Source organism: Petaurus breviceps, unplaced genomic scaffold (assembly GCF_028583685.1).
Source record: "Petaurus breviceps papuanus isolate PSGF00001 unplaced genomic scaffold, PetGlider_PUasm1.0 490, whole genome shotgun sequence".
Classification (NCBI taxonomy): Eukaryota; Metazoa; Chordata; class Mammalia; order Diprotodontia; family Petauridae; genus Petaurus; species Petaurus breviceps.
Window position 1 is genome coordinate 12,084,126 of NW_027186352.1, and position 14,444 is coordinate 12,098,569.

A 14,444-nucleotide genomic window follows, 5' to 3' on the forward strand; every position below is an offset into this window, starting at 1 on the left:
TGGGCAGTCTTCTTTAAGGCCCACACTGCTCACCTTCTTCCAAGAAGAAAGGGCTAGAAAAACTTCAGCCTACTTATTGGAGCGGGGGGTGGGGGAAGGATGACACCATGATCCATGAAAGAATCTTGTGCAGTCAAACATCACTGGAGGGGTGAGTAGGAGTGGGGGCATGTGATCAGATGTTTAAGGTCCTCTGGCAAACATTCATGCAAGATGAAAAGGGCTAGCGCATGCCATGGAGAAGACAGTGGCGGACCCCTCCAGCTTTTCTGCCAAGAAAACACCAAATGGGGTCACAGAGAGAGGGGCGTGACTGAAATGACTGAATGACCACGAACAGAACCAGGGTAAAAGCAAAAGGCAAAACTGCTGTTCAAACAACATGAAACATTCAATCAATTTAATTTGAACATTTTTTAATTTAATTTTTTGTTAATTTTTTTAAATAAAAAAACAGAGCTCTTGTAACAAATAGACCTGGTCAATCAAAACAAATTCCTGGCTTGACCATGTTCCCAAACCTCCACCTTGTTCTGTCCCTCGAGTCTCTGTCAGGAGGTGGGTACCGTGCTTTGCTCAGGAATTCTATTTGATCTCATGTCCATGATGCATTTTTTTCAAAGTCTGAAAATTATTTAATGACTATGGTTTGCATAGGATGTGATTCACTTTTCAAGGTCTTTCTTTTGCTGAAACACCAGATCCCCAGCAGAGTTCACAGCACAGACAAAACCATTAAGCAGCACACTATCTCTCCAACAATTTCCTACTACATTCCGCCCTGGCATCCCAAAGGTCATTTAGGAAGAGGTGCTGAGTTTGCCAGTGGTCAAGACCTCACCTCACCTCAGAGAGGCCAGCAGGGCCTCTTTCTTCTCTGGGCACCACAAGCCTGGTCACTTCAACCAGCTGCCCATCCAAGGTTACTTTAAAAGAAAATCAGCTTCAAAATACACAGGATCACAATCAAGAACAAAATGATTAAAGCCAAGTTATGTCCTGGAAGGTCATGACGTGGTTTGAAAAGCAAAACCCAAAACTGGGCTCTGGGTCCCCTGGTCCCTTTCCCGAGGGGGCTTGGGCAGAATCTGATCCTCATTTTCTTGCTGTGGTAACAGCTGAAAAGCCGTCTGCTGGAGAGTGACCACAGAAGCAGAAGGACAGAAGCCTGAGAGGGTGACCGGCAGGTGCTTCCGTGCGGTGAACCACAACCTCATTGGGTGGGAGAAGGGGAGACCTTCCCAGAGTTCCTGATTGACCCATGTAGATTCAGATACACTCTCATATAAGTATCTATGTCCTAACAAAAGAAAAACTGCTCTCGAAGTTGTTCTATTTATACCCCAAACCACTTAGGACCCTGGAATGAGGACTGATTTTATTGCCCCCTCCCTCCTCACCGTTTCTGAAGCCACTCGGATAGGCACAGGGTGGCAGAGACCTCTAGCTGGAGACCAGGCCTTGGCCGTGTAGGCTGTTGGAGTGCTCATTCTCCTCTGAGTGGGTCTTGATGACATCCTGGAGCTTTTCAGCAACGACTCGCAGTCCGATATCCCAAAGGCCCTGGATGAGCTCTCTGTGAGCCCCCCTCTTCCCATGGCTCTCATACCAGTGTTTGAGCAGCTGGATTTTCTGTTCCTCTGTGTCATTGTTATAATCATTTTTCACTTGGTCAATCTTGACTTCGGTTGTGCCCATCTTCCGGACAAACTTCCTGACCTGGTCTAGCTCCATTTTCTCAGCAATTTTTGGAATATATTCACTCAAGTCAATATCTGAAAAGTAAGAAATAAACACAAACAGAAAATAGCCCATAAAAAAGGATTTCTGAAATGAATCTCTGCTCCTTCCTTTCCATCAGAGGCACAAAGGGTGAAGTTTTGTGACTTCTAATTCTGTCCTTTAGGAACATAGGAACATAGATGTAGGGCTGGGGGAGACCTTCGAGGTCATCAAGGCCAGGAGTTCATACTCTGGGGTCCGCATGGCTTTATTTCAATACACTTAGTAACCTCTATAATCCCACCCATGTTTATCTTATGCATTTAATAACACTTATCTAAGAAGGGGCCCAGAGACTTGACAAGACTGCTGAAGGGGTCAGGGCATAAAAAAGCAGGATCCCTTTCATCATTTAACACAGAAGGAAACAGAGACGCAGAAACTAGATTGTTCCTCAACAACCAAGTGACTCTAAGAGCCAGAAAGGAGAGAAAGGTGCCCCTTCCTATGCCCCCCCATTCCCATCCCCCAGGGGAAGGAAAATGAATTCTGTGATTTTTACAGAAGCTGCAGAGTGCGTTGGGACCCATTCTCAGAATAATGCTTTTAAGTGTACAAAGTGGACGGGACTACAAGGAAATCAATTAAATTGAAATACAGTTATCAAAATAATAAAAAGCAAGCAATAATTGCCACTAAGTTTGCAGACCCCTATTTTGGAGCACATTGCCAGGCACAGTCCCCTCATTTTGCAGATGAAGGCTCAGAAAGGTGAAGTGACTTGTCCAGAATCACACAGACAATAATCCAGGTCTTCCCAAGCCCAAGTCTCTTCTCTGTGCCATCTAGCAAATAGATTTGGACAGCTTCTTCTGCGTCTGTAAGACTGTACCACCCCCACCTCCTCTGCCTTGAACAGCACCAGGGTCCAGTGGATGCAAAGTTTGCCTCAGAATGAGGAAGACCTGAGTTCGAATCCTATCTCTGCCACAATCTAGCTGCATGACAATGGACAAGCCACTTCATCTTCCAGTGTTTCAGATCTATGGTGGGGGAGGGTTTCTATACTGGGAGATCCTCAGGCTGAAGAAATCTGATCTGGATGAAAATGCACATCTCACATGGAGTTCTGGATTAGACTTACCTGTGGGGACACCTGGCCCCCCACCCCAACTCCAGACTATAAGCCCCTGTGTCTCATGTAAACATCCAGCACTTGGCTCCGTGTTCTGCACACAGCAGGTGCTTACAAACAGCCTTGGTATGGTCATTATCTGAATGGTGTGCTCTGGTTTTTGAGGTGGTACAACATTGCTAGAAGTTCTGGAATCTTTCTGCCTGCCTGGGAGTAAGGAGGACTAAGCTGGGGCAGTAGATGACACAGGAAACAGCGATCAGGGTATGTTTTGGCCAGCGTCCTGTGAAAGATGGAGTCTGCTGGGGGGAACGTGGCGGGGACAGCTTCGTCCTCATCAAAGATTTTGGCTCAACAAAAGGGACAACTTGACGACAATGAGAGCTATCCAAAAGCAGGAAGGGGCTGCCTTGGGAGGTAATGAGTCCCCCATCACTGGACGTATTCAAACAGGCTGGAGGATCATTTGTCAGAGGGTGCCAGGAGAACGACCAAAGGATCGTCCACTTAACGCCAAAAGGAAGGTAAGAGGTCAGGAACTGAGTCCAAGGAAAGGCAAGGATGCAGGATTTCCTGGGTCCCTACTGCCTCCTCCCAGTAACAACATCTGGATGGCACAGTGGAGACCACTTGACTAGTGACCCTGGGCAAGTCATTTAACTTCTGTCTGTCTCATTGCCCTAAACTATAAAATGGAGATAGTAATTGCACCTCCCTTACAGGCTTGTTGGAAGGATCAAATGAGAAAATAATTGTAAAGCTCTTATCAATGAGCCCAGCATACAGGAGATGCTTAATAAATACATGTTTTCTTCCTTGCTTCCATTTGTCTCGTTAGAGAAAAATGTAAGCATTTAATGAGACTATCTGAGCTAATTTCACTTTATTCTTGGTCTCAGGATCTCGGACTCAGAGGCGACCCTAGAGATGATGGAATTTTAGGCTTGGAGCAGGGACCTCAGACCCGCCAAGTCTAACCTGCTCATTTTACAGAGGAGGAAACTGAGGCACAGAGATGTTAAGTGATTTGCCCAAGGTCACACAGCTACTAAGTGTCTGAGGTGGGATCTGAAACCTGAGTCCAGCCCTGCATTCATTACATCAAGTTTCTGGTCCAGTAGAGCCTAAATGAGAATCTTCTTTATGCAATCTCAACAAGTAAGTAGCCTGCCAAACAATACTTGAAGACTTCCAGTGGAGGTGGACTTATTACCTCCCTCCCCCCCAAGTCCCGCCTCTTCAATTAATGGACATTTATTATCTCTCCCTTCCATTCTCTATGCCCATTGAAGAAGAAAACAAAAATACAAAAAAACGTAGCCCTCAAAACCAATATGCAAACAAAACAAATTCCATCATTGGCCGTCTCCCAAATGGACAACTCATTCTGTGTCTTGAGTCCATCCTCTCCCTGGGAGGAGGTGAGTAACAGAGATTTTCATCCATTTTAAGGTGTCTCAGTTTGTCATCCCACTAATCAAAATTCTAGAGTCTGTCAAACTTTGCTTTTCTTTATAATGTTGTCATTTCAATTCAACAAACAATTCCTGAGAAGCTACTGGGTAGAAGCCATTATTTTTTAATGAGCATGTAATGATTTAATTTCATGCAGGTAATTAATGTAATGATGCAGCAGAATTGGGGAGAAGGTAGTAATTCTGAAATCTGTTGCTCCTGGGCAAATAAAATAATATCTTACCTGTATAACTCAGAGGAATGTTTTCCTATGGGGGAAAAAGAAGAGAGAGAGAATAAATATATCACAGCATTGTAGAATTTTACAAACTGGACAGGACCTCAGAGGTCATTCTTCTTCTCCTGCAGTGTACTTCTACACACCATCCCCAAAAGATGGTTGCCAGATAACTTCAAGGCCTGGTCATCTTGTCATTTGCCCTAGCTGTCTTGCCATCTGCACTGCTGTCCAGTTTCTCCCCTCATAGAAGAGCATATTTTATACTGGACCCCCACAAACCAAGTCTCTGTACTCAAGGAAGTTAATCCAAGGCGAGTGTTTATCAGAAGGGAAATGAGACTTGGAGGAGGAGGGTCTTCAGGATGGAATAGACATCTTCTTGGCCCCAAAGGACAGAAGCAGGAAATGGGTGGATGTTGTCAAGAGAGATTGGGTCATGATATAAGTAAAACTTTCCTAACAATTAGAGCTGATCCAAAGGCTTCAAGGAGAGGCCACAGGAGCAGCATGGTGGAGTGGGGGTTCTTGGTTAGCTATGGCTTGAATTCAATGCCCTTGAAGCTCTGAGATTCCAGGATTCTGCTCTACTCAATAAAACCTGAAACCACTCCAAAAGACTCACACTGGAAAATTCCACCCCCATCCAAAGAAAGGAATATAGAGTCTGAGTGCAGAGAAAAGCAGACTCTTTGCTCTCTCTTTGTTTTCTTTTGTTCTTTCTCACGGTTCTTCCCATTCATTCAAACTCTTCTATACAGCATGACTAATGGGAAAATGTGCTTAATGGAGCCTATATCAGATCACACGCTGTCTCGGGGAGGAGGGAGGGAAAGGAGGTGGAGAAAATTTAAAACTTATGGAAGTGAATGTTGAAAACTAAAAATAAATAAATAAATTTTTAAAAAATAATCTGAGAGAACACACTGAGAGAACCTTCTTCTACACAATGGTATGGCCTATCTTTACTCCTCCTCATCCTCCCCCTATTTAATTCCATAATAGCTATAGATATAGTTTCATTCTTAAAATACCTACACGGGTCAACTTGTTTGAGTCACTATTTAAAAAGACAGTCTTGGCATAACTGATGCTGAGATAGACAGACATGCATACGTACACACCCACCCAAAAAGACACACACACTCACACACACACACCCTTCTAAGCTTGTCTCTATCTGAACTTGATAGGGTATTTAACTTTCTTACATTTAGCTTAGTTGGAGCACAGAGCCAATTGTCAAACTTTGACCCAGTTCAACCCTCCATTGACCAGGTAGCTCCAATCTATCTCATGATAACTGGACCATAGATGTAGAAATGGAAGTGTCCTTCAAGGTCATCTCAACAAACCCTTCCAGTATGCAGAAAGGGAAACTGAGTGGCTAAGGTCACTCATATAATAAGCCAGGATTAGAACCCAGTCTTCTGATTCCAAATCCAATGTTGCTTCTGTACTGCATAGCTGCCCTAAACTTTAGCCATGACCCTCGTCCACCATCTTGAAAATATCTGGGTGATAAGGGAGCACCAGGAAACAGAGCTGTCATTCAGTTACCTTGCTCCCAGGGAAACAACTTGGAGCCTTAGCATAATTGATGGTAGGCGGGAAGCATTATTTTTGCATGTGCAGGATTGAGCAATGTTTCCAAACCTGTCCAAAGACTTTCCCTATCAGCAATGGAGGAGTTCCTTGGAGCAATTGAAGCCCTATAATTTTTCTAAAGCCCTGATACAGTGGAAAAAATGTTGCAGCTGGAGTCAGGAGACCAGATGCTGATGCCAAATGTGGCCACAGAAGGTACTTCCTTCCTCTGAGCCTTTATATTTGGAAGGACCAACGAGAATTGGTACTTCACTGACAGAATCAAGACTCCAAGAACCCAGGGTCACCTCCATACTGAGATGTGGTATCAGAGGATGTCTTTGCTTTGTCATCATAAATGCAGAGTGCTGGACTTGGGAGTCAGAAGAACCTGTGTCTGAAACACATCTCTGATGTTTAATGTCTTCATGATCCTGACGAAGTCACTAAAAAAAATCACCCTATGCCTGAGTTTCCCCATCTGTAAAATGGGGAGGATGGACTCTATGGCATCTTCCATTGAGACAACTCCCCTGAAGCTAGTGCCCCTTATATTTTCAGTGCCTGATGACTAAAATCAAAGGAATCCCCAGCATATCTTGACATTATTTCTCCAACATCTCAACTCTTTCTCCTAAGACCTTTTCTGGAATATGAAACCCATTCTTCATCCTGGTATATACTCTCTCCAGCCTCCTCCAGAGTCTCCCACTTTTGTCATGTGGTCTGAGATGTCTTTTACCTCAATTGTAAAGGAGAAGACAAAATGGCCTCAATGGATGACCATCCAACATTAAAGTCTTGTCCATATGTTAAGAGTTATGCTAGACTGGGAAGCCAGTCGTTTCATGGCTAGAATCTGGCCCATCCCACCTACTGTGGTTCATCCATTCCCCTGTGAACGTCATGAGGACCGGACCCATTCACTGCCATTTAACAATAGTTAATACCCACCGAATTTCTCCTTTCTAAGATATAGACATCCCCTTTGCGCTTTCTTCTCAAGCCTAAAATGGTTAAAAAAAAAAAAAGAGCAGAGTAAATCATCTCTGAGACAGACCAAAGCAAGGGGAAGCAAGGCTCTTGGAGAACACTGCCTCCAATCCCCTTGTGTTCAGAGTACAAAAATCCAGACGAGAAGGAGATCTTTCCCACAATGGATGGGGGGCATTCGTTGGGGAGCCTGAGCTTTCCACAGCAATTCCAAAATGTGCTCTATTTTAAACTATCTAAACCTCCCCAGCAAGAGTCTTAAGATTGGCCTGAATTCTCTGTCATCTGGTCACTGGCATAATTTAAAGCTGCTTCTTAGCCTGTCACACAGTCCTGGGTCATTCCCAAATACTCTCACATGGGAAGCTGTCACCCCTCATTTGCACCCATCCCCATACAATAGTGTAGTCCAATGCTGCAGTGGATAGATTGCCAGACTTGGAGTCAAATCCTATCTCTGACACTTATGAGCTGTGTGACCTTGAGCCAAACATTTACCCTCTCTGAGCCCTAGTATTCTCAACTGTAAAAACAGGGGGTTTTACTTGATGCCTTCTGAGGCCTCCTTCTATCTCTAAATAAATCTAATATCCTACAGTCCTATAAAATCCCTGCCTCAGTTTTCATATCTGTAAAATGATGGCATCCTAGCAGAGGAATGACCTCTGAGGTCCCTTCCTATTGTAGATCTAGGACCAGATGTCAGCAGATTTCCGGTCTAGTAACTGATCTCCAAGAGCTTTAGAAGTTGCAGAGTGTTTCAAGTCAAAGTCTCTCACTCATCTGCTTGTAAGGCACTTACTACAGGAATGACAATGCCCATTGTACAGATGAGGAGACTGAGGTTCAGCGAGGTTAAAAGGCTCATGGTCACCCATTCAGTAAGTATCAGTGATTGGTCCAAATCCAGGGAGTCTAATCCACTCAGCCATGCTTCCAATCAGAATATAGATGTCAGTTATTATCATTATGTAATTAATAATAATCTCAACCCTCCCCAGGGACAATGTGAAAAAGAAGGTACTTACAATAAATAATCCCAAGAGGCATGAGCAGGATTGGCAGCAGCAGCAAGAGCCAGTACCACTGTTTATTCTCTGGGATTTAAGAAAGCAGCAGGTTAGATGGGAACCGACCACCTGCGGTGGGGTCCCCATGTGGCTGTGCAGAGAGCAGGGGAAGCTCCTTCCCGAGTGACCTAGTGCTGCGTGATGCCTTCTCCCCCCTCCCAGATCCAGATGCCTCCTTGCCTCTTCCTTCTCTGTTCTTGGGGTTGGGGGAGAGAGGGAAAAGACAAATGGCAAAGGATCCATTACCTTGGACTTGGCAGACGGTGTTTCTGCTCTCAGTGCATTCCTCAAGGACGCCATGTTCACACCTGGAGGGGAGAACAGGTGGGGGACATCACTGAATATGACTTGGAAAGGTGGGAATAACTATGCCCTCTCACTCTACAGATGCTAAAAGGTCGGGGAGCTCATGCTTGTGATTTGTTTTTTCTTGACCTACTGAATTTTAAACCAGTAAGACTTCATTCATTCGTTGAGAATTTGTTAAATGTATCTCCTCTGTGCCAGGCAGTGGGGCTACAGGGGCAAAGCCAAAATCATGCCCGTCCCTTTATCGTCCCATCACAATTTCTCCACCACCAGCACCGCTCTCCAGAAATAGATTTCCCTACTCAATCAATCTGTTAATTAATCAACCAACAAAGTAGAAGCAACTACTTGGTGCTAAGCTTTGAGGATACAGACAAAAGCACAGCAGTCCCTGCCCTCATGAGGCTTACATCCCAGACTATAATAAGCAGCCCTGTGGTGGTCATGGTACTTTTTACAGTGCCAGGAAGCTACTCCAAGGGGGAAGGGGGAAAAGTTTCCAGGAAAAAAGCAAGGATGACGGTGAAGGGGCAGATTTATGCATAGAGTTTGAATTGAGAAGAATGGGGCAGTGATTTGTGGCAATGATGGAGAGTCTAGGAGGCTAATGAGAAGCTAAGAGAGATGAATGTCCACATTCACCCTCCTCACCCTACCAGGTCCTGCTTCCCACCTGGTTGCCTCAGGGCTGTTTTAGATGATAGGGATGACCTCAGAGTCTCTTGGTAGCTTTTTCCTCCTTTCCACACTTAGGGAAGAGGCATTGTATTCTGTCCCTTGCCTCACTACATAAGTTAGGGTCATGGAATTCTATGAGAAGGGTGCTGAGAGATCACCTTATGAAAATCTCTCTTAGATAAGGTAATAGACCCAGAAAGAAGTGGCTTGACTAGGATGAGACTCAAGGGTCCTGGTTTCCAATCTGTGTGCATCTGCCCTGGGGGGCTGCCTCCAGTAAGCTCCTCTTTAGAACTAATAGCCAGGGTGTCTTAGACTGAGAAACGAAGAACATTGCACTTACTGGGCACAGGGTTCACAGTGCTTACACTCAGGAGTGTTGCAAAAAAAGTTCTTGGCACATCCACAGACGACATTTTGAACAGTGGTACAGTTCTTTCTGACTTCCAAGCCTAAAAAGAAATTCCACAGGGTTCAGCATCTTTATCTGGAATGTCTTCTGTCAGTCCACTAACTCCATCTTCTCTCCTCACCACCACCAGGTTTACCCCACTGTCCTCAAAAATCTCCAATAAATCTCTGTTGTCTCTTGCCTTGGCATTTAACGCCCTCCGTAACCTGGCTCCCACTGACTTTTCACATGATTCCTTCTCATCCACTTGATAGGGAACGCCACCTGCTACCCTCCCTTGCCTAGTAGATTCCTGTAGCCCATCCCTTTGCCCTTGAAATGTGCCCTCCTACACAGCCTCTAACTTCTTGCCTCCTAGTTTAGCTGGGTACCCCCTCCCCATGGCTGTATGGCTCTTCTCTTTTCTCAAATCCTCCTAGCAACCTCTGTCTAAATTTTTCTTCTGTCTCATCTCATCTAACCTTGAAGCAATCAGGATAGGATACGTGTATATTTTTTAAGGGTAGGGACTGTGGCACCTTTTAGTTTCATAACCCCAGCACCCAGCAGCATATGTCTTACATATAGTAGGTGTAAATAGAAATATTTGTCAAATTAAGTGAATTAATAAAATATTTTTTTTTGTAAAACATGACCTTTTCCCCATCTAGCCGTGTTTATCAATCAACAAGCATTTATTAAGAGCCTACTATGTGCCAGGCACTGTACTTACATGGAAAAATTCCCTAACCTCAAGGAATTTGCATTCAAATGGGTAAGATGACATATGTATGTATGAGATCTATGCAGAGCAGAAACAAGATAACCTTAGAAAAGATAGCACTAGCAGCTGGGGGAGCTCAGAAAAGCTTTGTGTAAGAGGTGGCCCCTGTGCCACCTGGTCAAGAAGTCAGGGATTCTGGAGGCACAGGTGAAGAGGGAGGGAGAGCATTCCAGGCACGAGGCACAGCTAAGGCAAAGGCCTGGAGAAGGGAGATGGATCTGGACCGTGAAGGGTATGGAGGGCAATGACATGTGGGAAAGGTTGGAAGGGATGAACTTTAAGTGCCAAACTCTCTATCTGATCTTACAGGTAACAGAGGGAGTTTATTGACGGGGGTCAGGCCTGAGCTGTAAGAAAATCACTTTGGCATCGGTAGAGAGAGGAGAGAGGTTCAAGGCAGGGAGGCCAAGTAGGAGGCTAATGCCACAGCCCAGAGGCTCACACTAAGTTGGAGGACAGGCGAGGTTGGGGAAGAGCAGATGCGCCAGTTGTGGAGGCGGCAGAAAGAACGAGAGGGAGGCGCCGAGAACTCCCCGAGAGGCCGATCCAGTGGCCTCTGACAGCCACCGCAAAGCGGAGGAGAGGGCGGGCCTGGGGAGCGGCCATCGCCGATCCTTTGCAGCTCAGTGAGGAATGGGGGGCAGCGTGAATCGCAAAGGAGGCCTGAATAAGCCACTAGCCCCGGAGAACTGCACTGGCCACACATTTCAGATCCTCTGGGAAGCGATCGATCCGTGCCTCAAATCGGGGACTCCGAGGTCTTTCTAAGCAGCTCAGTCCTTTCGCAGCCAGTGGGCAGTCTAGGCTGAGCGGAGACATTCTGCAGCACAGGACCGATTTTATGCCTTCGGCTGCGCGCTTTGACCCGGGGTTTGCCCCACCCTGGTCTCACAATTCTGTTGCAGCGATTCTATGTTTACACGGTTTACACACACATGCATGTGTGTATATGTATACGTTCCCACAGGGCAGACACTATTTTACATTTGTCTTTGTGCCCCCACTACACAGCACAGTGCTTGGCATACAGTTGGTACTTTAATGCCTGTTGATTGACTGACCGACTGCTGTACGCCTGCCGGTCTCTGAGGTCAGTGTCAGGCAACAGCTGTGGCTCCTGGCTATGAGGGGAGCAGCCAGCCTCCCTTTCAGCCAGCAAGTGGAGAGCGCTGGGAAATAGCCGAGGGAAAGAGAAGAGAGAGGCTGGAGGAGTGGCCACTGGGCTCCGGGGGACAGGGAGTCTGGCCAGCTCTGCCCTGGGTCTGCCCTGAGCTGTGTCTGTGTGTTTCCCGGTGTGGTCTTATGCTGGACCGTGCTGCTGCAGAGCTGTCTGAACGTGACCCACAAGCTCAGGGAGAGTTATGTACCTTGGGCATCACGGGATCATCCTCTGTCTCCTCCAGGGCATTGAGGTTCACTGGTAGAGACCCCTTCCCCGCAGAGACTTTCAGCCTCCTCCTGCCCTTCCTGTGGGCCAGGCTCCCTTTCCTGACCGACTGTCAGACTGTCCCAGTCCATTGTCAGTCATGTACCAGGTGCCATTACGCTCCTCACATAAATGCTCATCCTTCATGAAACCCTTTCTTGGTTCCCCTAGAGGTTAGTGTCCCCTCTAGCCCACCCCTCACACATTGCTGTGCCGCTAATGAATAATGTTAATTAATATAAACCTCCAAGCTTTTAGACTTTCACTTTCAGCATACACCCTGAATTTAGTTCTCTGGGAACATTTATGACCTTCCCTCTTCCTTCCCTGGCCCTACAGCAGAATGTCTATTTGTACAAGAAATGTCTGGTGTGGCACATCACAGATGGGAAAGAAACATTTCCTGAACCGAATTGACTGGCATGTTCTGTCTGCAACCCTGTCTGCATGAAAGGAACATAGGTTTCATGTGAAATTTGTTTTTCCATTGTACTTTGACAGACTTACCATGCTCTCTGTCACAAAGGCCACAACGTAGACATTTATCACGATAGTGAGGATGATCCACGTAATCTTCCCCAGGGGTACAGTTTGTGCATTGTGGTTTGCCTCCATTCGCCGTACAGTCAACAGTTTTCTTTGTGCCTGTCCAAGAGTAAAGGAAAGTTTGCAAGGGCATGCTAGGAAATATTTAACAATCAGCTCTCCAGGAAAAAGTATGTATGCCACACTTTTAGACTTAATCTGCATTATCAATATCTTCTCCAACACTTTCTTAAGTCTAGGTATTCAGCAAGACAATGAACTAAGCCCTGATTTGTAGCATTTGCCCATTTCCGAGCAAGGCTCACACTGAAAATTTAACAATCAGCTCTCAAAATGAGCTGGTTCCAGGACACCCCTGAAAATATGCAAAAATGTGGTCAGAGAAGGAATGAGCCCACTTTGGTCTTCAGCTAGAGGGAAGCCCTTTTGGATGGGGGTAAGGATAACACTCACTCTTATGGTGAGGCTCTCTAGTGGGCTCCCGGTCTTTGGGAGTCTGCAAGCAAAGTTTAGAGCAGCCTTCATCAGGCACAATATAGGGGAGAATCTTGTTCAGGACTGGACACATAAGCCTCAGAGGTCCCTTCCTACTCTGACGTTTAGTGACCATAAGAAATGACAAACAATCATTTCCGTGGATGGCCTCCTTCAAGCTCCAGCTCAAATCCTGCCTTCCGTGAGAGCCCTTGCCTCTGAGATGGCCTCCAGTGTAACCTGCAAGCACAGAGGGTTGTGCGCATGTTCTCTCCCCCATTCAGCTGTGAGCCCCTCCAGAGCAAGGACTGTGTTTTTGCCTTTCTCTGTATCTTCAGTGCCTAGGCCAGTGCCTGGCACAAAGGAAGGGCTTAATGAATGCTTGTTGATCGACTAAAATTGAAAACAAACAGGAAGAACTCTCTGAAGTGAAGGAGAAAGAAGACTAATGGACATTTATAAAGTGCTTTTCAGGTATCTTCTCATACGAGCCTCACAACAGGCTGGAAAGGTAGAAACTATGGGTAGTATTACACCTATTTGTAGATGAGGAAACTAAGGCTCAGCTGTGTGACCCTGGACAAGTAACATTACCTCTATGAGCCTCAGTTTCCTCTGCTGTCAAATAGGGATAATAGCCCAGATATGCCCTACCTCAGGAGGGTGTTGAAAGTGCTTTTGACATGGGTGTTATCATGGTGATTGTAACAATCACTGTTCTCTTTCAGAGACTTCCTGGGGTTCTCTTACACACCCACTCCCCTACGAATCCTTTCCCTTCCCCAGACTCTTGGTGTTGATTAGGGTGTCCAATCCCATCAGGTTCCACCCTACACCACGCTGGAGAGGAGCTGTCCAGCGTTCCTGTCATCCAGACGCCTCTCATGCTTAGGCATTTTTTCCAGACACAGTTTGCTTCTTTGTACCAGCTTTCCATCGCTTCTGGTTCTAGCCTTTTGAGATAAACAAAACAATCATGGAGAAAGGTTCAATTGGCCCTTCCATGTACTCTTCAGATACCTGCGCTAGCTCTCTTTCTTTTCTAGACTAAACATCCCCATTTCCTTCACATAAATTCCCAAATGGCATGACCTTGAGGCCCTTCATCACCATGGTTGTTCTTCTGGGGACATGCCTGAGATTATCCAATGTCCTCCCTAAAACAGAACGACCACAGTATTCTAGAGGTGGTCTGGCTAGTGCAGTCATGCCTTCTGACCTCCCTAGTTCTGGTCATCAGAACGCACAGAATGTGGCCCAACACCACATTCTAGCTAAACAAAGAGAGAGAGGAGGGGAGTGTGGGTGGGTCTGATTACATTGGGGGCCCCCCTTCCCCACCCCCCACAAGGGCATACTTGAAGAAAAAATAAAACAAAGGATTAATGGGAGTAGTCTGAAAATGAAAATATCTTTTACTAAGGCTTTCTTTGAAAGTCTGTCCTAGGACACTTGGCAACTGATAGGGAGGAGAATTAGAGAGAGAAGATGAAAAGGATGGATGACAGAGAAGATGGGCAGAAAAACTGCATTGTTAATGGCACCAGGTGAGAGAGATGGGGGAGAGACAGACAGAGAGACAGAGACAGACAGAGGCAGAAAAAGAGAGAGAGACACAAGGAGAGAGAGAGACAGA

General features: G+C 45.9%; 1 protein-coding gene across 4 annotated transcripts in view; it reads right to left on the reverse strand.

Annotated features, from left to right (window-relative positions):
* Nucleotides 1–399: 399 nt before the first annotated feature.
* FAS (Fas cell surface death receptor) overlaps nt 400–14,444 on the reverse strand; it is a 41,066-nt gene continuing 27,021 nt past the window's right edge. For 3 of the 4 annotated variants that reach the window (XM_069101757.1, XM_069101761.1, XM_069101759.1), the window contains 7 exons: nt 12,296–12,433; nt 9,531–9,639; nt 8,447–8,508; nt 8,159–8,227; nt 7,092–7,144; nt 4,557–4,581; nt 400–1,775 (listed from right to left, as the gene is read on the reverse strand). In XM_069101757.1, the coding sequence (XP_068957858.1) occupies nt 1,444–1,775; nt 4,557–4,581; nt 7,092–7,144; nt 8,159–8,227; nt 8,447–8,508; nt 9,531–9,639; nt 12,296–12,433 (788 nt within the window). In that variant the 3' untranslated portion in view covers nt 400–1,443. The remainder of the gene's footprint in view (nt 1,776–4,556; nt 4,582–7,091; nt 7,145–8,158; nt 8,228–8,446; nt 8,509–9,530; nt 9,640–12,295; nt 12,434–14,444) is intronic. The other variant, XM_069101758.1, reaches the window with a different exon arrangement.